Genomic DNA, 26,468 nt, shown 5'->3' on the forward strand with positions numbered 1-26,468 from the left:
CTTATTTTGATAGATCTTTCTATCGGTCCATAATATTTTGCATCGCAGTCCTTACATTTAATTTCGTAAATTCCAGACTTTACTGAATTCTCGACTTTATCCTTTGGATTTTCTAAAAAGCTCTGTAGTGTATGCATGACTTGTTTCAAATACCACCTTCATACCTAGTGCCTTTGAAATCTTTCCAAAGTTTTTCGTGTTTGGGTGGAATGGATATATATTTATCTTGGTTTTCGTCGTTTCCAAAAGTCGAGATTTCGTTCATTCTTAACCTAAACTTTTTCTTCTTTATAATATCACCTACAATACCCCTCGAGAAACTGTAACTGACTGCTATTTCCTGTATAGTCCGTTTTTATTTTGTGAACCTCTCATGAAATTATTTTTCTCTAGTAATTTTCTGAGGTATTGTAAGGTCTGTGGAATTGGGATGCTAGGAAATAAGGAACTAACATCAAAGGAAACAAAAATCTCACCTTCTTGCAGAACGATATTTTTTTGTACGTTGTATGAACTCTAAGGAGTTTTTGATACTTAAACCTGGTTTCACAATAGGCAAGCCTTCGAATTCCTTAGTGAGCCATTTTGCTATTTGTTAGGTAGGAGATCCAATAGCTGACACGATGAGGCGCATCAATTTTCCCGGTTTGTGGATTTTTGGGAGGTAATATAGTTTTGACACCATTGGATTGGAAACTTGTGAGTTCCGTTTCAGTTGAGGGGTAAGTATGTTGTCGCATTTATTGAGGACTTCTTTTTCTTCGGCAATCATCTTTGGTAACGAGTTTCTGGACAATTTCGCATAGGGTCTGTTAGTGATGAGGGTATTGACCCTTTCGTAATAGTCCGATTTATGCACAATTACTACTTTGTTGCCTTTGTCGGCTTTGGAACAAAAAACTTCTTTGTCTTTCAATCGCTTGATTAGTTTCTTTTGGTTTTTATCATAGTTTATTAAATGTTTCAGTTTATCTGTTATCAGGTTCCTGGAAATTTATTTCCTGACTTTCTCCCTTCGAGGAATCGGGCATATATTGAATCGAACTTATCGAAGCCGAAGTAAGTTAGTATTTTCCTAGGATATGCCTGAGGTATGTGGATGTTTCTGCGATATTCGATAACAAAAAATTGAATAACAGATTTCCATTAATAAAATTCACGTATGAGTTAGAGAATAAAGGACAACTTCCATTTCTTGACGTTTTGGTAATAAGGAGCCAATATGGAAGGTAGAATACGATGTATTTAGGAAGGAAACAAGCATGTACAGGTATATTTCTGACAGTTCACATCACTGTGGACAGCACAAACGTGCTTGACTGAATTTTCTAGTGCGTCTTTTGACTTTTCCTCTCACACATTAGAGGTTCACAAAAGAAAAACGGACGAACGGAAGAAAAAGTTTAGGTTAAAAATGGACGAAATCTTGACTTCAAGAATTAATGAAAACCAAGATAAATATATCTCAGTTCCATTTCACCAAAACACGAAGAACTTTGGAAAGATTTCCAAGGAACTAGATATGAAGGTGATATTTAAGAGGAATCCATGCCCACTTGAAACGTATTTTACTTATAGTTTCTCAACCAGTTATCCGATTTTCATGCAACTTGCACCAATCGCTTCAAAAAAATATTCCTCAAGTGCCTGACTATTGTTTTTCGAATTTTTGAAAAGAAAAAAAATTATCCCAACTAAATTGTTTTGAAATCATGGAAAATGAGAGTTACCCTCTAGTGAATATAGTTTTTTTGAAATTAAGTACATTTTCAAATCATCACATTTTAAATGAAAACTTTGAGAAGTTAAATAGAAAATGCATTTACGGCAACCAGTTCGTGGCGCCCTCTGATCACCCGACAATTTCTTTCCTGATCGCAAATGCAACGGCAAACGGCGTGCAGATTATTATTTATGGGCTGCAATTCGTTCATTGTGAATTTCTCCTTCATGGTTTTTGAATTCGGAACTTGCTTTTTGGTGTGATTTTGGGAAAGGAAGGCTAGACGCTGCGAAAGGAAAACGATAGTACACAAGTGAGAAAATACTTAGGCGTAGAAACATCGGTAAGAAATCAATAACTATTCAATTAGTTTAATCGCACTATTTTATAAATTTGAGCGACATCATTATGACTCAAGGTTAGTTACATACTGAAAACGATGTTTAGAGCAAATTCATTGGAATTCAACTTCGCATTCAATTTTATTTTTGTATGACAAAAGGAATATTCATGTCCGATTTTATAGTCGTATCTTTGATATAGTGAATTATAATAAAATTATGGATTGTTAATAATAATTACGTTTATCCATAATTCAACGCAATGGTAATAAAATGATTATTTACCCATTTTTTCTTTCAATTGTAATTGCTATCTTTCGTTAATAAATTTTCGGAAATCAATTTATTACTATACTTGTCAGGTATTCCCAGAGTATTATTTTGAGACCATTATAGATGGTCAGGTAGGTATTACTAGTTAGGAACGTAACTCCTTAGATAGGTATTACTTATGTATTTTCGACAAATATAAGCCCTGGTTACTTAGAGGTATTGTTTATGTGTGACGTCTCATCGAGCATGTGGCATTCGAAACCCATCGATTCGTAGATTATTAGTCAAAAATTTTGAAAGCTTCATATGTAAGTCGCTTTCGTTTCCTGTATTAGTGTGAGTTTGTACTTAATTGTGTTTGAATTACGTTCCATAAAATATCTACTCTTAGGTGCTTTTGTGGTCCTGGGAAAGATAAAAGAAAGGCTAGGCGCTGCGGAGAGAAAAAGGTTGTTCCCAAGTGAGAAAAGACGTAGTCGTAGAAACATTGGAAAGAAATCGTTAATTAAGAGGTAAGTGCTTTTAACTATTCAATTGATAAGTTTCATCTCGCCATTTTGGGAAATTTGAGCGACATCATTTTATATGATTTTAGATTTTATATTCTTATTTTTTATACAATGATATAATGAAATTATCGATTGTTAATAATAATTACGTTTATCCATAATTCAACGTTATAAGTATAAAATAAATATAGATCTATTTCCAAACAAGTGATATCGTTGAGAAAGTTACACCTTTTTTATTAGGAGTATTTCATATTATATTTTCGACAATGAAATAATTGGTTATTTAGAGGTATTGGCTATGTGTGAATCGTATTCGTAGATTATTTGTCAAAAATTGAAAACCTTGGATGTAAGTAACCTGTAGTAGGAGGTTGTAGAAAAATAATTACTTCGTTGTTTTCTCTAGGAAAAAGTCAACCACCGACAACTCTAATAACAGCGAGGAGTCCATTTCCCCTTTTCCAACTAGATTTGTTCAAGTTTCGGGAAGGTAATCCATTAAAACATGAAACATACCTAGTAGTACTTTTTTGTGAATACGCCAGCATACGAACCAGAAGATCAAATAAACATTTATTTTTCAGTGATGATGTTCGTCCAATGTGTAGTAAAGATGTCTCTGCCGTAGCTTCACCCATTGAAATTGTGGAAACCACTGTCAATACTGCCCAAAGGTAGAAATATATTCGTTCTGATCTTTTTCATATGAACCTACATATTTTTTTTCAGTTTGTATACAGGTGTATCTCTACGTTTGGCAGATATTGGATATTTATTAAAGCAAATCGCAGAAATATCGAAGCATCCACCATTCGATTGTACATTCAGTGATATGTATCCAATTCATGAATATAAAATGGGTTTGAAAACCAAAATCAGTTTTGTATGCAAAATGTGCAATATTGAAAGAACCATTCATCTCATAGAAGAAACCGATGGGGAAATGGACATAAATAGCGTTTTAGCGTTGGCCACAGTTTCAACCGGAAGTGGATACTCTACAATCAACGAGATGCTCTCTGTTTTGAATGTACCGTTCATGAGTAACTCTACTTATCAGCAACACCACGAAAATGTAGCTGATATCATTGAAGAGACTGCTTGGAAGGTCGTGGAGGAAGCAGGTCAAGAAGAGGCTCGAATAGCTCAAGAACTAGGAGAGGTCGATGAAAGCGGTATTCCAATGATTACCGTTGTAGCTGACGGGGTTTGGAGTAAAAGATCATACTTCGTAAATTATAATGCATCTTCAGGCATAGTAGGTAGTCAGTTGCTGAGTGCACCGAGTATATCATTATTATATTCTTATTTTACAGGCCTGTATAATTGGTGCTAGAACGAAAAAAAAATTATTCCTGGGCGTTAGAAATAAGTTTTGTGCCGTGTGTTCGCGTTCCGCAGTACATGAGAATATTCCTTTACCTGAACAAAAATGCTACAAAAATTGGAGTGAATCATCAACCAGTATGGAATCTGATATCATAGTTGAGGGTTTCAAACGGAGCATGAAAATGCATGGTTTAAAATTCCACAAATTGATTGGAGATGGTAATAGCAGTGTTCATCAAAAACTAATGGAAGCTCGACCTTATGGAACACTTATGATACAAAAAATTGAGTATCGCAATCATTTGATGAGGAATTTTTGAAGAAGATCCGAGAAATTTGTGGTATTTATTTATTTATTCATTCTGACAATAAAATGAAGATAGTAATCATAATTCAATTTACAGATAGGAATCGAAGTAATTCAAAAAATTTGCTAGTACCTCGAGGCCTAAGGAAACTAGTTGAAAGCAATGCCCGTAGACTAAGCACTTCAATAAAATCTGCTACGATGTTCAGGATTAAAGAAAAAACTTCATTGGTCCAAAAAGTTGAGAACCTATGCAAAGATCTCAAGAATGTCCCATCACATGTATTTGGACAGCATGAAAAATGTCAGGAGATATCATATTTCAAGTGTTCTCCAAGATTAGATGGAGTTGATCATATACCCAGCATGAGAGCATGTGGTCTATTGGACGATATTGAAGTTTGTATTAACCGCTTAGTTTTCAATGCGGCCAGCTTAATAGCGGACTTGGATACCAATATCGCTGAACAATACAACAGCATCATCTGCAAGTTTGTTGGAGGTAAAAGAATAAACTATTCTCGTAAAAGATCGTATGCGACACGTTGTAAAGCTGCTGCTATTTCATTCAACTCTGATGGGGACTATTATGATGTTGTTGAAAAACACAAAGTTCCATTTTATACCAAAAGATATGTAGAAAAGATGAAAAGGAGACGCCAACTTCAGAAAATCACGAGACGCAAAAATAAAGACCTTCCACCAAAATTTAAGAAGAAATATGCTCTGCCAGATAAGGATTACGGCCCAGACGCTATCCCTGATCCTGATTTATCTACCGATCAATTCGAGCGAAAAAATACGATTTTCTCAATTCATTAAAAAAAAACTGCCGAAGAGATAAAACTCATTGAACTCAATACAAGAGGTCAATCCAATCTGGCAATCCTTTATGGCAACAGGAGAGAAGTATTCGCTTAACAGCTTCACATTTTGGTGACATTTGCAAGATGTGAAAAACAACATCTTGTGTCAATAAGGTGAAAAACTTACTTTATGCCACCTTCAGAGGAAACGAAAACACCAAGTATGGAAGAGAACATGAGCCACTCGCAATTAGACAACTAGAGAATGATTTTGATGTCGAAGTAATACTTTCTTTAATGATACACAAGAGTAAATATTAATTTTTTTTTGTCACAGGTTGAACCTTGTGGAATGTTCATTGATGAATACGACTATATTTTTGGAGCCAGTCCTGATGGGTTGATAGGAGATGACGCCATTGTTGAGGTGAAGTGCCCCAAAACTGCGCCAAAAATGCACCCCAAAGAAGCAATCGAGCAAAAAATAATAAATTTCTGTACTCTAGATGAGAATCTACACTTACAGCTAAAACAAAATCATAATTATTACTATCAAGTACAAGGACAGCTACACATTACTCAGCGTTCCCTGTGTTATTTTGTAATTTGGACTCCGTTGGGAATTTTAGTTGAAAAGGTGAGTTTTAGTAACATACCTATAACAATCTGTGATATCAAAACGATAAATTGGTTTTCATCCATGTTTTAACTGCCTTCAACAACTCACCCCAATCATTCAAAAATATTTCTGATTATAAATATTAAAATTATAGGCTGAGCACTTTATGTATTAATTCTGTTTTATATTCCATGACCTTATAAAATTGATAGGATTTTTTTTGATTATCAAGGACGATTCATTCTGGACGAATAAAATGAAACCAAAGTTGGAAAATTTTTACAACAATTGCCTCCTGCCCGAATTGATAGATCCTAGATACCCGAGGAAATTGGACATTCGCAATCCACCACGCCAGTTAACATACCGTTGAAAAGTCTAGTTCACAAATGCTTTTTAGGTCAAAACTTTTTGCCGGCTCCTAAAAGTATGGTTGAAGTGTCATTCGATTCAGATTTTTTTTCTGTTTGATAATATAGGTGCATTTTCGAAACTAGAAGGAATTTTATTACGACCAATGTAGGACAACCTTTGTTGAAGATGAAATGATTCTGGCAATAGCCTCATGATAATAATAGAATAATAAAACATCGTTCACCATTGAAAATATTTAAACGATTAATTAATCTCCAAAAGTAAAACAATTACGCTCCGTCTATGGAGTTTGCCGTGCCCCCTCTGTAGTGTGTGTATTCGAGTCGCAACAACATTAACTTGTCGATTTGCGTAATGAATATATCCATCAAGATAGAAGGAGGCGTCCCTTGTTCAGTATGTCTGTGATTGTAAAAATAGGACCGCCCACCATATTCTCAGACATTTACCGTTAGATGCAGTTCGAGGGTCCAGTTGCAGGTATGGTGCGCTCTTAAAACAAGTCATACACTGCAGAGCCTTTTAGAAAATCCAAATGACAAAGTCGAGAATTCAGAAAAGTCTGGAATTTACGAAATTAAATGTAGAGACCGTGATGCAAAATATTATGGATAGACAAAAAGATCTATCAAAATAAGATATAAGGAACACTTAGTATTTTGCAACAAAACCATTCCATAGACATTAGTTCATTAAGATTAGTTGGACAAAATAACAACAACAGGAATCTAGATGCCTATGAGAGTGTAGAAAAAAGTAAACATAATAATGTTATGAATAACGATGGTGGACCAATACCTAATAGTATACTATATAGCTTGTTGAGATATTTCAATTATCAGATCTACCTGACTATTACATAAGGAAACATTGTAAAATTAATGTAAGACTAGTAGATAAGGCAACATTGTGAAATTAATTTAAGACCCATAAGACGCAGGTACCTACAAGAGGTATCTATAGTATAAATAAGGATAACATTGTACGTATATCAATAGAAAAGTCTTTCATAATCTCAAAAATCCAATGCAAATTAAAAAACAACTCAATCTGATATCATTGGCAGATAGACGCCAAATAGCCGATATTAAGTTCTCATATAAAATAATAAATAATTGTTACGACAGTAGCTCTATATTGAACCAACTTTCAATTAACGTACCTCTGTACCCCAAAAATTCATATAATCATTTTTATGTCGATTATAATTTGCACTGCACTTGAATAACAACTGTTCATAACACGATATTATATAATACAATCAAATAATTTACTTTATTTTCACCTCATCATTTGTGAATACTATCTTTGGGTTTTTTCGTTTTGTAATCCACTGGAAATATATAAATAAATAAATATTGGTGAGATACACATTTGATGAATTGAAAATAATTATGGTTATATGAACAATAGAAATGATTTTTATAACAGATATTAGTAAATTCTCATTTATGTGTCAATACATAAATAAGAATTGCTTATTTCACGAAATTTTCCTATCAATAAAGACAGACTTCATTAATCTTCTGTTTCCTTGGCTTTTTAAACTTGTCTTTATTTATGTGTTTCAATGTCTTCTCTATACTAATTAGAGTGACTGTTATTCCACAGGGACAATAATCTCGGTGAACCATGTTGTAAGAACATGTCCTTTTATTCGGGGCCGAACTACCAATTTGAGAACAAATTATTAGTTAACCAACTGCTTGCTTTCCACATTGTGGCGCTATTTATTTCAGTAAATGTCATTAATTTTTTAATTCTTTATATTTACAATAAATAATCAAGTACAGAGTATACAAAAATACAGACTAATGACTAGACAAAGGTCAATTTGTATGAAAAATTTACAAAATAAAAATATATATAACCTAAGTACAGAGCACAGCTATTTTCCTATCCAAACAATACAGAAAGAAATTAAGCAACTCAATGGGTGACAATTGTACATTTGATACAAACATATATAGATATAAAACCAAATTTCGTACACTAAAAAATCATATTGGTAAATCCAAATTCAACCTCAACATTTAAAACATGACAGTTACAGATACTGTTAGGAAATTATGCAGCACGAAAAATGCCCAACCTGAACTTTATCTGATGGCATTTTTTATTAAGTGGAGAACCGAGTTGAATATTTCAGTGAAAATGAAATAAAAATAGGAGTAACCTACACAAACTAGTCCAAAGCAATATAATTGAATGGCTGAATTGACTGAAGTCACAATATAAAAAATATTTTTCTTGTCAATATGTTGATTCTTTTTTTACAACACACGTCATGTTTTAACAATATATTTATTTGAATAAGTGTCACCTGATAATAATTGAAAATCGATATTGTTGTTGTGTTGCACTATTGAACTTTTATGGCCAACCATTAATATTATTTAAAAAGTTTTCCTTCGCGAATCTATTCTTTTATACATGTACACAAGAAAGTGCTTTCAAATTATATCCCCCTTTCTAATTGAAAAGAAATAACACTGAAAATAGACACAGTAAACTAAACATGCTCTAAACATTAGTAAAAATAATTCCTGAATTCGTTATGTACACATCAGTTATGATTATTCAGGTAACTCGATTGGAGATGTCTAGGGCTTTGAAAATCTCTGTTTAAAATCTATTTTTCCCTTAATCAGCTGTCGCCCCCATACGAACGACAACTCTCAGAAGTTGAGAAACTTGTGCGAGTTAAGAACTAACGAGATTTTACATTTTAACGTATGATTCCTAACACGTTTACATTTGAGACATGTGGAAAGTAAGTTTCGAACAAAGTAGTTTGGCCGACCCTTGCACTTGGCTACACTATACTGATAAGAGTCAACAAGTCCATTACACGTGTCTATGGTTTGTTTTTTGAAGAGTGGTATGTCCAATGAAACTTTCAAGATTTATAATCAAGACACTTGAGAAACATCGGTCGGTCGGTAGCCGGTCGGTTTGACGTGGGTGTTTTGTTCACTCAATCGAATTGACTGCCGTGTTGGTCGGTGGTTCAAGCCCCAGACTAAACGATTGATTTTCACTTGCAGTCGTCCAACCCGTGTTAGGAATCACACGTTAAAAGGTAAGATCTAACACAGACCACATATGTATCTGACTTGCTGGGTGTTGATGATTGATGATGATAGTCAACTAACCCGAAATACCTGTTTATGGTTTGCTATGTCCAATGAAACATTTTCATAAACTGCATCTCACGATTTGATCTCCACAATTTGTGGAATTATGAAATTACTATGGATCATCAAGTAACGGCCGAATCAATCAGACAATGAAACATTACTTTTTTTATTTATATCAAGACTCTTGATAATCATGATGTATGTATATACACATGCCACAAGCTTATATAGCATTTTGGAAAGAAATGGAGACACGGCACGAAGAGACACTTTTCTACTTTATTTTTAACTTTGATGGAAATAAGTAGAATACATTTTAAACAATAATATAAACTAGAAAATGAATATTTCGAATTGAAATATCAAAATATTGATCTCTACCTACACTGTGGATTCTGGTAAATGCCTGCTGGAAAACAAGTACTTTCCCGGCTAATACCACGCTGGATATTGAATTCCCCGGTTTCGGGGAATTACATCTCATCAGTGCAAGAAAGTTCCGACCCAAACAGCAAAGTGCTTGGAACTTGATTAATTTCAATGTGACTCAACTGCATGTATGAAACCTGCGTCTAAGACAAAGATTGTTAACTAGTAACAAAGCCCCAAGAGGGGAAGAAACAGCACATGTATCAATACTCAATCAAACTTTGTCTGAAGATTGTATAGAGGAGAGATATATATGTACTAGAAAATGAACATTTCGAAATTAAATCTCGAAATTTTCTTATCTAAAATAAACAAATTTCGTAAATGAGCATGAAAGTTTTATCATAAAACAAAGTTGAGAAGAATAAATATATATATATATATATATATATATATATATATATATATATATATATATATATATATATATATACATATATACACATCGGAAAAGTCTAGGGATATTTTTATAACATACTAAATATCATAAAAATAAATGCATGAGGTCGTTTAATTTCGATTAAATTGGTACACTCGACCACCCTGTAGATTTCTATGGGTTAAACAAAGCCTGCAAAAACGGTAACTAATCTTTTATCAAATTTCTTACAAACTGTAGGTTATCGGCTAAAATGAATAATCTGAAAGTGCCGAGTTTGTACATTCTATGCAGTTCTTGCTCAGCAATTAAACTGGAAATATTGTGCTTTAACATGGAACGCCATCAGTTACCATCGGCTGAGATGAATAGAGCTGTAGGGCTTCTTCAAGGTGGCATGCGACAAAATGATGTAGCTCTTCGTTTGAGGGTCTCCCAAAGTGTTATCAGTCTATCGTGGCGGCGTTTCCGTGAAACTGGCAGTCCAGCCGAACAACATCCAGGGCGAGGACGCGCTACAACTGCAGTTCAAGACCGATTTTTGGTCTTAACCGCAAGAAGACAACCGACAATCACAGCACCTGAGTTGGTTAACGTGTTGCAACAGACGCACCAGGTAACCATTGGTCGTGATACTGTCAGAAATCGACTGCATGAAGCAGATCTCCACAATGGAATGTCACTTAGATGTCCACCTTTGTCGAGAGGCAATCGCGGTAGAAGATTAGATTGGTGTCAAGAACATCAAAACTGGGATGCAAATGATTGGGCCAGTTTTGTTTACAGATGAATCCAGATTTTGATTTCATCCAGATTCTCGTCGTGTAAGACTGTGGAGACGACCTGGAAATAATGAACGTTTGAGACACGTCCAGGAAGTCCACACATACAGAGGTGGTACAGTAATGCTATGGGGCGGAATCATGATCGGCGGCAGAACCGATCTCGTTTTTCCAAATCGCTCCCTCACAGCTCGACAGTACCTCGACACTATTCTTTTACCTATAGTCCGTCCGTTTGCTGGTGCTGTTGGTGAAAACTTCCACCTAATGCACGATAATGCTCGTCCACATGTCGCGCGTCTAGTGACTGACTTGCTCACCAACAAAGGAGTTGATGTATTGCCATGGCCAGCACAATCACCGGACCTGAATCCCATCGAGCATGTGTGGGATATGCTTCAACGAAGAATTACTCCGCATATGGGGAACATTCACACAACGTTTCAATTGAAAGAGCTTTTAATCGCTGAATGGGCAAATGTACCTCAACAAGACATTGACAATCTCATTTTGTCGATGCACGATAGATGTAGGGCCGTAATAAACCAGCGTGGAGGCCATACTTTGTACTGATTCCAATTTTTTTTGTATTATGATTTTTTTGTGGGGTGCCATAGAAGAGCCATAAGAGCATAAATATATATATATATATATATATATATATATATATATATATATATATATATATATATATATATATATATATATATATATATTTATGCGATATTGTGAGTTTTTCTAATATTAATTATGGTTTTTGGTAAGTTACTTCATGAAGATAACATATATTTATATGAAATTCGAAAGTCATGTCAACTGCTTTCATGCTCTCTGTCCTCTAAACTTTTTACGAAAAACTATTTTTGCATACATTATCCACTCATCTACTGAAAGTTACAACCGATACAACTAGTACTCCTGATGGGGTGGAGAAGAGTACTATCGTTCTGGTGGGTGGGAGAAGTATTTGTGTTTGTTCTATAGATTTTTTTATGCTACATGGGAGCCATCTGACGTCCACCTCTCACAAGTCCAGAAAATTATGTAGCTCACAAAGGCCTATTTTTCATCACAGCCATTCTTATAATCTTGTACTGCACTAGCTTGTACAGTTCTTTTATTGGATGTTCTGAACATAGTTTGGGTCGTTCATACATTTCTTGCCTACTATGATCCACTGCATCACATTCACTTAAAACATGACAAACTGTCTATTTTTTTGTTGCATTGTCTGCCCAGCTAGAGTTTGCATTATGCAGCCGTATTTTGTTAGGTTAATATTAGTTCTTGAGAATACACTTTTTTTCTTATATCATCATAATTCGTGATTCGCAAAAAATCTTAAGACTTCACAGAGTACATACAAAGGAGTTTAACCATAAAAGCTCTTTCCTTGAAACTATCAGCAAGCGTGAAAGGAGGTAAGAAGTCCTCAATTATTTTGAACAAAATGAAAGAGAGCGAATTTTTTATCAAATAAATACAAACAAATTAAAAATCAATTCTCCCAAAACTGTTACTAATATAGGAGTCTATTTAATGTACCGTCCAATTGTGCAAATAGAAACGTTGGGGCATTTGAAGAATTTCAGTGATCTTATTCTATTGCTGAGATTGCAAATACAAAAGTAGCCTCGTCTATTTGCTACGAAAACGATTTCTTAGATTTTCTTATAAGAAGCAGGTATTTCCACAAACTATTATATAGAAAATGATAAAGATTCAAACTACAAAATAACAGATTTTGTCAAGATTTTTTTTTGAAAATTGCTTTCAATGCGGAAGTTGATTCAATGGAATTAAATAATCAATTGTTTACAAAACTAACAAAAACATATACGATATTCTACTGAAAACATTTTTCCTATAGCAGAACAAAAATACTATCCCTTGACATGCATTTCGTTAACTAAGTTAGTGTCATCAGAAGATAACTAAAACTCATGTATTTTAGCCATCTACTGATGATGCGAAACAGTAAAACGTAAGACAAGAGGCAGTATTTTTATTCCAAGGGAAAAGAGTTTTCAATAGATTCATTTTATACGAGAGGTTCCAGTTATATGATATTCAACTTGATGTAAAAAACATGATATCATTAGCATGGTTTATTTTTATATTTCTAAGAATGGTTATATCTAGAGTAGAGCCACTTTGAAAAACTAAAACTGGAACCATATGACAAAAAAATGAGTAGAAAGCAAATAAAAACTTCCCTGAACCAACAAAGCAAAGCAAAACTGGCATTTTCAAGTCGACAGCATATCTCTTATTCAATTCCTTCATGCATATTGGACGCACCATTATAAAGTAATCTGAATGTTTTAAATAGAGAGCTCAATCAATTCTTCACAATGTTGCGCCTCATATTACAGCTCTTGAGAGATTAAAACCAGTTGCAATAGATTTATCAAATTTTTTTCTTACAAAACTGATGATAGGTCTTATTTGAAGCTTTGTAAATGTTGTCGGAGCCAACAATTGAAAAAGCAAATACATTATGACTTTTCACCAGTACCGATATTTTTTTATGCAGTTGTTGCCCAAATCAACAACAATAACGTGATTGTCATTAGTTACTGCCAAGCCACTTGGACGTTTGAGTTTAGCATCATAGGAATCTATACACTGATTTAGAGAGTGTTCAGTCAAAGAGAGAAGCTGTACGTAAGATCTTCCTTTTTGTTCAGTTTTTGTCAGAAGGATTTTGTTGTCTGCATCCACTGAAACTCCACCATAGCGCCCCTTACCTGCGATAACATATTGAAGAAATTAGCATAAAACACTTCAAAACATATAAAATGAATAGTTGCATTACATTTATTTATCAGAATGATTTGGACAAAATATCAACAGTCATAACTGACTCTATTATTCTTGACTCAAGAAAACATTTTCCTTAAATCAATCAAAAACTGAGATTTTCTTACATTAATAACATTACATTTTGTTCAAAATTAGTTGAAGGGTAACTGAAAAATAGCTATCTCATCACTGAGTAGCTTCAGTTAGTTTCATGTGATAGCAGAGGCTGTTCTGTCATTAAATTCAGTGTTGTAACAGAGATCATGTAGCAGTAGGCGAAGATGAAAGTTCAAAGATTGGCTGTCGCAAAAGTGGATAACTGTTGGTAATCTACATTAAAAAAAAAATATTACTCGATATTGATTAACTTTTTAACTTTCTATAATGTAAAACATGTATAAATCTACAATACAGGGCTTTTCATGATGAGCGTTAGTTAGCCGTTTCTGGCAAACTATTCAACGGATCAACCTGAAAATTCCACAGTATGCATAAGTCAATATGATCTAAACGCCTAAAATATTTTAGACGAAGCGGCGTTGTCGCTTCTACTATAAAGTGGCGGCTTCTTTGATTTTTCTAATGGAACACCCCGTATATAATATCATATTATGATTCATTATCACTTTGTCAACAAATTCATATACTATTTCCCTATTACCGTTTAGAAGATATAAATTAATTTCGATATTTTTTTTACCAAAAATGAACTTTTATATGCTGATAATCTTGAACTCTCTTGCACTAAAACGATCAAATTTGAAATGGAGTGGAGTGATACTATGAGGATCTTCACTCCGAGTCATATTTTCATTTGCCTCATTCAGGGTCTTCAAAAAATGCAGATACATTGATCTCATGAAAAAATGAATGGAACTCAATTTTTTCAAATAGAACACCTTGTATATTTCAACATTTTTGAGCTCTACATCCAATTTTAGATTAACTTTGTTCAGATAATACTATTTCTATTTTGAACCGTTTTCGAGATAAACTGTTTTAGTGGTTTTTAGTTTGAGTTTGTTTATGTTCAAAAACTTCGCCATGTTTTCAAGAGTCAAATTAATTTTGTTTACAGCATTATGAATATCAGAGTCGCTTGCTGCATTATAAGTATCATCTGCAAAGTGATTGATGAATTCACAGACACTAATAAAATTTTTGTAATTCAATTAAAGTATGAATAAAATAGGGCCAAGTAGACTCTTTTGGGGGACCCCGGTATCAATTGCTTTTTGGCTTGACAGGACGTTGTTTATTTTAGTACATTGAGATCTGTTGAGTAAATAACTTCTGAACCATAACAACACCCTACCAGTTATTCCATAATACTCTAATTTTGATAGAAAAATAGATATATCTATAGTTTCGAACGCTCTTTTGAAATCTAAAACTACTTCTACTACATATTTATTGTCATCAATTGACAGTGTCCATTTAGACAAGGTGAGTTAGAGAGCAATTTCACATGAGTCTTGCGATCTAAAACCTGATTGATACTCCATCAAAAGGTTGCTGTCTTCAATTTATGTGCAGATTTGGTTATGAGCGGCTAACTCTAACACTTTCTCTAAAGGAGGCAGAGTGTTTATGAGATGAAAATTGAAGTTCATAAATTTTACCTATAAATGAAATGAGTTGTAGGATTTTACCATATAGTCAGCTTTCTCAAAGTGGATAATGTTTCGGAAAGTAATTCTCAAAGCCTAAAAAATTATTGGTGGAAAATGCTTCGAATGGAAATATGTATATTTACTTACCGAAACGTTTGCCATTTTGAGAAATAAAGTTCCAGTGATATAGGCAAACCTTATAAATATGTCAAGTTACTGGTTGATTAGACTCAACAAAAGTTTGGAGCATGGAATGGCACACAAAACAACAAGATTCCATTACAACTCTGATTCAAATTACAATTTTGAAATGCAAACTCATTATAATTATTTTAATGAAGGTGATTTCGGTGCTATTGGATATATTTGTATCGTTTATGCTTTTTATGAAATCGTGTATCAGGCAGTAGACAAAATGCATGATATAAGAAAATAAATATTCAGCAGTATCATGTACAATTTGATATGAAAAATTAATGGAAAGCATAGACTAGTGAATGTTATAGAAGATATGTTACTAATGTGGAAAGGTAAATGTAGGGAATATTAGCGAATTTTGAAAGATTGCTAAATAAAGGGCAGATGGGAGACAACAGGTTGCTGAACTTTTTGCTGTATCTTTAGTTCTGTCTAGGAAATCTTTGATGGTCAGGTTGTTGACACTAGTGAGCAGAATTTCATAGGTAATTTTCTGTTTCTTATTCTTCAATAAGTCACTGTCCAGTTGTATTTTTTCCAACAAATTTATGCATTCTTATATTTCTTCTGTATTTAAATTCGTTTATCAACCTCCCATAAACAAATTGCATGTTTCTTGAGAAATAAATGGTTAATCAATATCATGAACTACCTGATCCACCTGAATTAACACAATAAATTGTTTGAAATTTTTCTGATCAACAGTAATGATTCTAATCAACGTTATACTATTTTAAAACATGTATTCACCACAATGGAGTGAATGTGTCTAATAGATCAATATTTTCACACACCTAATATATGTCAGAAGCATCAGAAAAGTACAGTTGTCTGTCGTTACAAAACACCTCAAAATACACTTTTTAATTAAAACTTCCATTATAAGTATGGCATCCTTAAAATGTATGTAATCCACAGCGATTTGAAAGTAAATTGAGATTTTCGCACAAGCACCACATTTAGAGTATTTTCAGGATTTTTCTGCAGTGCCTGTACAAAACAGAGTTGATTTTCATTAACTGTAGTTATAAATGTAAGTGAACATCACTTCAATAGATTTGCAATGAATATAATAATTACAAAAGCAACAGATTGCTTCTGAATAAGGCAGACAGATGCGACATATTTAATGAAATTTATTCTATTTCCTTTTTGTATTCAGAAAACACAGCTTTTGACTATACTTCAATTATATACTTTATGCAATAATTTGGCACAGAGGTCGAAAAATTATTAAAGTACTAGATACTTCCTTAATTGCGTATATATTGTTCACTCTACAAATATTCTTTTTGTAGCAAACTTACCTTTTCCTTCATCATAGACTACTTCCATGAAATCTCCTTTGGCCGAGAACATTTGCACTCGAGAATCTGCGACGATTATTTCTCCTAATGGGCCCACAGCAACAGAAGAAATCAAACTGAATGTTCCTTTTTTTCCAACCTAGGAACACATTGCACACATGAAATATTTTCAATAATTATTCTGAGGAAAAAGTTCAAAGCTCCAAACAGTGAATAGCTCATGTTTAGATTAGATTGTACGAGAAACTGACTCAATAATCTACTTCGCTTGATTCTTATAAGAACAATTGATTCGTTTCTTTCAAAACTTTGATATTTGAGTCTACTTTTAAATTATAAAAAAAGTATAAAGTATATAAACAAATCAAATAATCAGTTTTTGAAAATATAGATTCAAAGTTTTTATAAATTTAAGTACTACTTAGAACAACGAGTTCTAGGGATATTTAATTCTAAGTTTGACAACCAAAGTCGACACACTAGTACGTCAAGAAATATTTCAGTTTTTCCCTTATTTTCACCTACATTTAATAAATGGAAGTGAATACTTTTTGTTCGCAATGAACTTGCGAACATTAATAGAATCTCAGAATGGGAATCATTTTATGTGAATGAATTTTACTTGAAATTTGTAACAGGAACCGAACGTTACAAGGTAAAACTTTGTTAATCCTTAGCCCGCACAAATTTCTACTCTGAGGGTTGTCGTTGGAGCTTTCAACAGATAAAATCAGAGAAAACATATTAGCTGTAAACGTAAACACTGTGAAGTTATAACAGTGACAGCAATGTGAATTCGAATTTTTTGTAAAAAAGTTTTTTGAGTGGTTTCCTCAGATTTCTAAACAAAAAGTAGAAGTATTCAACATGCCACTTTCAGAATGTTTTACTTCAAGTGCAAATAATTACTGTAACAACTGTTTTCTCTTCTGATAAAATTATTTTTGAAAAGATTTTTTTCATTTTCAAGTCACATATCTATTTTTACTGCCAAATTATTCTGCTTAGAATGCTGCTCACCTGAAACAATATTTTTCCATCAGCATCAAAAACAAATACACAACTCATTCCATTATCTGCTACCAAAATGTGACCATAATTCTTATCAACTGCCAGATCGATTGGCTCTTGAAAAGCATTATTAGTGAAGGATTTTATTGTTTCACCATTATTGGTCATCTCAGTGATATACTTGGTCCTCCAGTTAACTACGATAACACCATCATTTGAAACATCGATACCTGGAATAGATCAATACAATATGAAATGAAATATACTCTGATATCATTCATCTATAACATAATGTGTAAGAACACATTTTGTTTTGAGTAATTATAATAGTTAAATAAAATTTGCAATTTTATCAGTAGCTGAACTGCCATTGTCTATAAATTTTCAACAGAATTTGATTTTTTATTAAAGATACTACACCTCTAGCACAACTATGATATGGGTTTTCTAGATGTAAATCATGGCTAACTGTATCGAAAGCTAAAACTAAGATAAAAGGTTACATCAATTAAAGATATAGGCAGTGGATGATAATATGATTGCACAGAAAATATTGGCAACACAGTTTTGGGAATCTTCCTTTCACTATTTCAAATGGATGTCTCCTCAGCTTTTCATCATTACTCCGCACAAAAAGTCCCAATTCACTGAGTTGTGTTCATGGAGGATTTTGAGTGTTTTAAAAAGATCACTTTGAGAAAATTTGATTCAAGGCGATGATTATTATTGAATGCAGACATTCAATTTGCTGGGTGTGACGCAATCAGAAACGATTCTGGTGTTTTTGAAAGAGATCGGGAGTCGATGAGGAGAAGATTGGATTTAGCGGGGGGGTAGTCATTTTCAACAGTTGTTGTAGATTAAGAAACATAACATGTGATTTTTGGTAATAAATTGTTATTGTCGAAATTGTATGTCGCTCCGTATCTTCGAAACAAAGCGGCCCATCGAAAATCACCAAAGGACAAAATATCCTTGAAATAGTACAAGGAATAGTCCCTTGAATTTTTGCCGCTTGTTTAATAAACACTCTGTATTTTTTAAGAAACAAAAATAATGTTATAGTTTTTCCAATGTGTGTTTTTCATTTTATATCATGGCTTATTGTAACAGTGAATTTTTTTTGGTGCTTTACGAGTTTCAGTAGAACGCCCTAATGCAATACTGCTCTCCTGGCTTATAAGAATCAAGATGGAGAACATGGCATTTTTGCTCATACAGATTCTGGAGCCACTTTTGGCACTACTTTTCTACTCGCTGAAGGTCATTGGCCATGGCCTATCCAGGATTGGGTTTGTATACAATTTTGTATCTTCGGCAAAGAGGGAGACGTTGATTTGAAATGCTCTTACAAGATTGCTTACAAATATATTGAAAAGCAGTAACATATCCCTGGGAAACGCCACTTACTGTTGGGTATGGTTTTGAAAGTCATCTATTCGAACACAGCAATATTTATTTGATAAAAATGTCAAATGAATTGTAGCGGGAGGTCACACCAAAATGCTGCAGTTTATTTAGTAGTCTCATTATATTAAAAATTTCTTATCTTTTTTCATATAAAAATAAAATAATAGAATGGATAATAGGAACTTCATGAAAAACATTTCAGAATATAATGGATTTCGATAAATCATGATATACATTTCATCAACTACATTTCTGAATAATTTCATTCAATTCATACATTGTTATTTAAGCACATATTGTAAATTTGTGTATTCATTTGTTATGTTCTTTTTCTTCACTATCAATATTTACTTTTTTTTTCACCCCTAGTAAATACTTCATATATGAATATTTTTTTTATGCAAGAACACCTTGGCTATGGTGAAAGATTCGAAAAAATGGACCTGTTTTCTATTTCAATATTTGGTATATGGAAAATTTATTTTGTAGTACTTGTCGACACTCAAATAACATTAATCACTAACAAACTGGTTGGTTTTTGAAAAAGTTATGCTGTATCTTTTTGGGTCAAAATTCAGATTTCCCTTTTCCCGATTCAGAACAATCTTCCTATTTCCTGGTATTAAATTCTTGTTTTTTGGATGAATAATGTTTTACCTAGAAACATATTTATCTAGTTAGTTTCTTTCAATATTTCCCTTCAATCTAGATAGAATAGATAAAATATGCGTTTCAAAGCAACTTTTATCTATTTTATTCAGATTTCAAATAATTTCACCTGCAATTTTTAATGAGAATCTTGTGGGCTCAACTCATTTTCGAATGGAGCTGAACTCACTAAGTATGAATTGTGAATTCATAACTTAAAAAAAAAACAATAAACACTGAAACAAAAACTATTTGAACTGAGTCAAATTCAATCAATGAAACCATATTTTTAATGAATCTTTTTCATGAGAATTTTATTGTGAATTCTTTTTCGAATGAAACTGAAGTCGCTAGGAATGGATTGTTAATCAAATTATAACTAACCAAAAATTAACTGATTTCATGTTAAAGTAGCTAAATTTCAATTTCTATGCTACTGAGCATGAAAGTAATCATAATTAACCACATTATTTTGACATTTATCACTTTTTTCTTTACATATATTGGCACATTTCTCAATTGTGATATCTACTTTATTCCAGATAGCTTCCTTTTTATGATTTCATAAGAATATTTTTGGTGGCAATATGTTTTTTTTGTTTCTTACTGAATTTCATAAACTTATAAGTAGTGCCTTTTTAAATCATAATGTAAAAAAATCCTTAATGATAGTATTATTTCAACGAGTGTGAACGAAGTTTGTCGACAAAAGTCGAAAACGAGTGTCATAAAAAATTCAAGCGAGTAACGACCATTTTTGTCGAGTAGAATATAATATGAAAAATGAGAAATGAAACTTTCTATGTTTTTTTACCACTTGTATTTATAGCTAACGTCACTGCAGCTTCGTCCTATAAGGACATTTTCAAACGAATACAATAAAAAAAAGTGTATTGTATTCGTTGTAAAATGTCTTTATAGGTCGAAAATGCAGTAACGTTAGCTAAAAACACAAGTGGTAAAAAACATAGAAAGTTTTATTTCTCATTTTTCATAAGAATCTCCTGCAATGCAGTAACTGCTACATCCAATTAATTTATTAGAATATAATAGAGTACAATTTGTTCTCTTGTGTGACAATTTAAAAAATGTTTACATACAAGAAATTGGTTTGCCTGCCAAAACAAATTTTGAGCTACTTCAAATACTAAAATGGAAATGTGTATACAAATCTCAGACTGCTACATCCGATTCAACTTTCCTACGTTATTCCTATATACACATATATACACACACACACACACTATACAGAAGCTTCAATTCACTGTGGAAAATCACTATTTATCTGTTTGATTTTATTAGATACGTTATTGTAGCAACTGATGGTTTTATATTGCAGACAATTTTAAGAGTGTGATAATATATCGCAAGGGATTCGTTACAGATTTTTATTTCGAATAGTCATGTTCAGAAGCATTACTAAGAAATATTTCTAAATTATGATTGTATACATGACACATTTCATGATATAGATTCATTTTCAGGTTAAAGTTCATCAATTACACAAGTGTCTTCTGTAACATGCCTTCCAAAATGAAATTTTACTGAAGTTGATTTGCAGATGTTGAGAATACGCTTATTTCTTCGACATCATGCACTAAACCCATTCACATTCTTTTCTAATTTGTTAACAAACTGTTCAGCAGCATTATGTTTAAATCTGTTAAAAAATCTGTTTGAAATCTGTTTTTCCGTTAATCAGCTGTCGCCCCCATACGAACGACAACTCTCAGAAGTTGAGAAACTTGTGCGAGCTAAGGACTAAAGAGGTCTTATAAACGTGTGATTCCTAACACGGTTGCAGAATCATCCCAGCTTCAACCAGATAAATTATCTCGAGAAAAATATCTGGTCGAGGCAGGAATCGAACCAACGGTCTTCCGATCGTACCACGGCCAATTCCACAACATTATGGTCTGATATAATTATGGAAATACCGTCAGCGAACATGGTTATATGACTATCAACCACCTGTGCCGGTAGATCATCGACATATAATAAAAACAGTAAAGGTTCAAGAACTGAGTCTTTCAGCACACCGATGAGAAAGAACCGCCTCGAAATACTAGCATATCTCTCTACGTCAAATAGGAACCAATCCAATTGATTATATTGCTAGGTGAACCTAAATCAGTTAATTCAACCACTAAAAACTCAGGACAAATTGAGTCGAAAGCTTTTCAAAGCTATATTAAAAACTCAAAGAAAGAACGCATTTATTACTACCAATCTATATGTGTGATCAAGCAGAAAATAAGAAGCAGTCTCCATGGACCTATTTTTTTCCCAAAGCCACTGGGCAAATACTAAACAACTCGTTCATTCCCAGATATTGAAACATTCTGTTGGCCACTACTTTTTGAAATAGTTGAGAAAAATATCATATTAAAAAAAATTGCCTACATTCTCTGGATTACCTTTTTTATGAAACAGTTTGATCAGTGCCTTCTTTAAAGCTTTAAATGAAAGCTTTAATGATAACATGTAATATCTTTTTCAATGTTATTACGGATAGTGTATCATATACCCGCTGACTTTTTGTTCTTCATTACATCATAGAAAAATAAATACTACATTCTGGTGTGCCCTAATTTTCCTATTAAAACGCAACTGCTCACATTTGAAAAGCAACAGTTCAATAATTTTTATAATATCGCCTCTAAAAATTTTTCCTTTCAAAACTTTCATGGTTCTATGGTGAGGATGGAACTAAATAAAAATTGTTATGCCTTTTATTGAATTCTTTTGAAAATTTCAACGCTTAAAAAATATCTGTCGTTTAAAAAAAAATTATATTTCTGAACTATCAATTTATCTCACATTATTTATAAACTTCGAGTTCTTGGCAATTCAATTGTGCAACTCAACTTAATCAATTCAAGATAGCATTCAAATGAATGACCTATAAACTCCCATCACTTATAAACTGAATTTTTGTCAAATATGCAATACCAAGAGAATATTATAAATAATTTTTGATTTGAAAGACAAACTCATTGTTTTCTGAAAAAACATTAATATTCATTGAATTATTATTCTCACCTGTACAACTTCTTCCAAGCAGTCCTTCATTTGTAATATGTTTAAGAAACTCCAAATTTTCATTCAGTACTTTAATTCTGGAATTTCCTGTATCGAGTACGTAAATAGTCTGATCTCTCTCATCTACAGCAACTGCTACAGGTTGCATGAACTCATCTTTTCCACTGCCTTTAGTTCCATATATACAAACTGGATTATTATGCTCAGAAACATCGAAATATAACGGATTATCCTTGATAGGTCTATCGATCACAGATATTTGAATTCCATAGCGACCAGCTTTGGGTGCTCGAAAATACGTTTTATAAGTACCATCATCACAGTCAACAACACGTACCGGGAAGGTTTGGCTCGACTCTCCTGGTGTAACCAATTGAAGTTCAGCTTGTATAGGATCTCCACCTGTCTTTCGAACATTTCCGTGGTAATCCACAGTGGTGAGAGTAACGAAATTTTCGATCCCAGCCACAACATTTTCCTCTAATTTAGCAGTGCAAAGGCTAGGAAATGTTGTACTGGTTCTTACTTTTCCCAAAACGCTGAGATGCTGCTGAATCTGTTCCAAACTATCATTCAAGTTGAAATTACACGTCAAGAATGAATTTTCTCGAGGCTCGCCCAGTGCCAAAGTTGAGTCCAACTTCTCTGATAAAATTTCGATTCGTTGTGTAATGTTGCGGACTTCTACTTGATATTGAAGGCCTTGACATTCTTGTTCAACCTAAAAAACATCAAATGTAATAATGCAATAAAAAAAATCATTTCAACAACCTTATTTTTCTCATTTTCAATGAGAGAATGTTGTTCCTCCAATACTCGTTTTTTGTCAGTGTACATTGTATTTACATTTTCAATGAGTTCTTGTTTTCTTTGGTCTATGAGAGTCTGCATTTGTTGGAATGTATCATCGATTTTTTCCAAACAAGACTCTTTTGCTAAAACTAATTTACTAAGTTCTGAACTCACCCCTTCTTGAGCCTGTGTTAACTAAAAGTAAATCAATATTATTTCGGATAAAATTTCTACAGAAGTATTAGTAATTAAAGTGCGTACAAGGAGCCCCTAAGCACTTATAAATTGTGCATTTGTATGGGATATTTTTATTATACATTACAATTATAGCCTACGAAAAGTTTGAGTGATAGGTTGTGAAGTTTTCGGTTACAACCAACAAAAAGTGATATTTTGATAGTTCATAATGTTTATTCAGCTATTACAGTTATAGCTGGATCGGGTGCTGCCTGTATCATAAATATAAACGGTTAAATTTGTCATGTGCATACATATATAAGAGAATAACTTATTTGTATAAATGTGACCCCACCGAGATTCGAACTCGGCCCCCTTGTTTTCTAGACAGTTGCATTTACCAACTACGCTATCGGAGTCGCTAAGTAGAATGACAGAAGATTCACTTCTTAAATTCAGTCTTTCATAGCGATAAATACACTTGTATTTCGTTTCAGTACATTTCATGCATTGGAATTTATATTCACTCTGAAGCCTCGAAATAATAATACTAATGAGTTAATTTATTATGAAATATACATATATTATGCCACGCGGTAAAGCCACAGAAACAGAAAATATCCTTAATTCATGGCATACATGAATTGCTATGATAATCGGGTAATTATATTGTTATAATGAGGTGATACAGATACACAATTACATCCAGCATTATAATTCCAACATTAATATCTGTTATAGCAATTGAGAAATTTTAATACTGATAATTTACAGTATGCTGAAAAGGCTGAATTGAAGATGTGATCAGGTCATCATTCCGCTTGACGGCTCCAATACTGCAGTTGATGATTTTTTTTTTTTTTGAGAGAGAGAGAAAGAACTTTATTGTTCATGAATAACATCATGGTTACAAAGTTAAAAAATTAAAAAAATATATATATAAAATATACATAGCACTGATACCAGAGAAAATATGTCAACAACAATTAAACTTGTTAATAAAAGGTAACATGTCACACTTAATACTATATAAATCTACACAACTATACATAATAAAAGATGAGCAACACTATGCGACATATGGAAATCAAATAAGGATTATTCTAGTGTTTCACTAAAGTATTCATTCAGACTGTAATAGGCTCTGTCTAATAATAGATTTTTTACTGCTCTTTTGAATTTATAGAAGGATCCAATGGTTTTTATTGCAAGTGGTAAGTGATTATATATTTTGCCACCTTTGTAGATAAAAGAGTCATATACAAAAGACGTGGTAGGCAGTGGGAGTTTGATGTCATTACTTTGCCGAGTTACATAATGTGAAGAATTTGAACCAAATTTATTCAAATGTTTTTTTACAATAAGTACCGTTTCTAAAATATACAATGCTACTACAGTTAGAATTTTATGAGATTTAAATAGAGGTTTACAGTGGTCGTTAAATTTAGCTTTACACATGTACCTAATGGCACGTTTTTGTAAAATGAATATGCTATTGAACAGAAAATTACAGCAACTGCCCCAAAATGGAATGCCATATCTTAAGTGTGATTCAAATAATGAATAATATACAATTCGCCAGTCTAGAATGCAGGAGAGCCGGTTTTGAATTCCGTTTTCAATTCAGTTTTTCTTTCAAATATTTCTGAATTACGCAAATTTAATCTTTCATAATTCTATGACAGATGCTAACTTCTCTTGTTTTTTGTTTCGGTTTATTTCATGTAATGGGATTTATGTTATAAAATTAACAGATAATATATTTACGTAAATAAATAAATAAAATCTTGAGGATACTCCTATATGTGAGCGATTCAAGAATAAATAACAAATCAATATTTGGATGCATGAAGTTTATTTGTTAAGCTCATCACAATTATCAAATTTCATCCCCTTCGTACTAACACCAAAAGATTGAATTGGGGATGAGGTATAGCGGTCATTCTGTTTGGAGACTCTAACAACTTAGTTGTTAAACATGGCTGCTTAGAGAACATGTGATCCGGATTTAATTCCCAATCAGGTCATATTTTTTCAAATCCTTTTTTTAAATATATGTTTGCACAGAGCAAATTCAATATTTCGTTTTTGTTTCACAGAATGTATGTCGTTAGGTCAAAAACTGTTGAGACTTACTGAAAGATCAGATTTAAATTCTATTACTGATTAAGGCAATGCTGTCAATCTTCATGGTATTCGTTATTTTTTTCAGTTAATAGTTAGCTCAATAAAAAGATAAATATCAATTTCCCTATAATTTCACATTAGCGATCATCTTTTTGAAATGTTTATTTCTTCATTTAATTTTTTTTAGGGTTCATGTATAAACTATGTACCTAACCTGTGAAGACATCATCGATAAATGTGTCAAGACAAATTCAGAGTAAATGCTTGTTTAGTATCTTATTTGCTGTGAATCTAATGATAGCACTGTCAGCAAACTCGGTATC

The 26,468-nt window shown here is 32.8% G+C and overlaps 2 protein-coding genes across 10 annotated transcripts in view; one reads left to right on the top strand and one right to left on the bottom strand.

The window, feature by feature from the left end:
- The first annotated feature begins 223 nt into the window (after nucleotides 1-223).
- Nucleotides 224-7,438, top strand: LOC111503795 (uncharacterized). 4 transcript variants are annotated; one of them, XR_012464360.1, is made up of 9 exons: nucleotides 224-2,066; nucleotides 2,729-2,849; nucleotides 3,256-3,339; nucleotides 3,434-3,523; nucleotides 3,579-4,107; nucleotides 4,166-4,519; nucleotides 4,583-5,573; nucleotides 5,629-5,928; nucleotides 6,143-7,438. XR_012464360.1 is itself a non-coding variant. In XM_074170473.1 (5 exons), exons 3-5 carry the CDS (start codon nucleotides 3,450-3,452, stop codon nucleotides 4,183-4,185), a joined length of 627 nt encoding a protein of 208 aa, XP_074026574.1. In that variant the 5' UTR covers nucleotides 230-2,849; nucleotides 3,256-3,339; nucleotides 3,434-3,449; the 3' UTR covers nucleotides 4,186-4,335. The 4 variants fall into 4 exon arrangements, 1 of the variants encoding a protein (XP_074026574.1); XR_012464359.1 differs by having other exon boundaries at nucleotides 224-2,849; XR_012464361.1 differs by lacking the exon at nucleotides 3,256-3,339 and having other exon boundaries at nucleotides 224-2,849.
- A 595-nt stretch (nucleotides 7,439-8,033) lies between these two features.
- The window catches only part of LOC111503797 (tripartite motif-containing protein 2), a 117,127-nt gene continuing 98,692 nt past the window's right edge, over nucleotides 8,034-26,468 (bottom strand). For all 6 annotated transcript variants that reach the window (XM_023158208.2, XM_074170470.1, XM_023158210.2 and 3 more), the window contains 5 exons: nucleotides 23,821-24,036; nucleotides 23,050-23,770; nucleotides 17,959-18,179; nucleotides 16,939-17,077; nucleotides 8,034-13,765 (listed from right to left, as the gene is read on the bottom strand). In XM_023158208.2, the coding sequence (XP_023013976.2) occupies nucleotides 13,524-13,765; nucleotides 16,939-17,077; nucleotides 17,959-18,179; nucleotides 23,050-23,770; nucleotides 23,821-24,036 (1,539 nt within the window). In that variant the 3' untranslated portion in view covers nucleotides 8,034-13,523. The remainder of the gene's footprint in view (nucleotides 13,766-16,938; nucleotides 17,078-17,958; nucleotides 18,180-23,049; nucleotides 23,771-23,820; nucleotides 24,037-26,468) is intronic.

This window comes from Leptinotarsa decemlineata, unplaced genomic scaffold, assembly GCF_025532065.1.
Source record: "Leptinotarsa decemlineata unplaced genomic scaffold, Ldec_3_MD MMD2_P_RNA_scaffold_9, whole genome shotgun sequence".
Classification (NCBI taxonomy): domain Eukaryota; kingdom Metazoa; phylum Arthropoda; class Insecta; order Coleoptera; family Chrysomelidae; genus Leptinotarsa; species Leptinotarsa decemlineata.

Excerpts from the sequence above, each read along its gene's own strand:
- LOC111503795 (XM_074170473.1), top strand. The coding sequence starts at position 3,450 with ATGTGTAGTAAAGATGTCTCTGCCGTAGCTTCACCCATTGAAATTGTG. Across the intron at positions 3,524-3,578 it reads ACTGTCAATACTGCCCAAAG|TTTGTATACAGGTGTATCTC; the intron begins GTAGAAATATAT and ends ATTTTTTTTCAG. Across the intron at positions 4,112-4,165 it reads TGCATCTTCAGGCATAGTAG|GCCTGTATAATTGGTGCTAG; the intron begins GTAGTCAGTTGC and ends CTTATTTTACAG.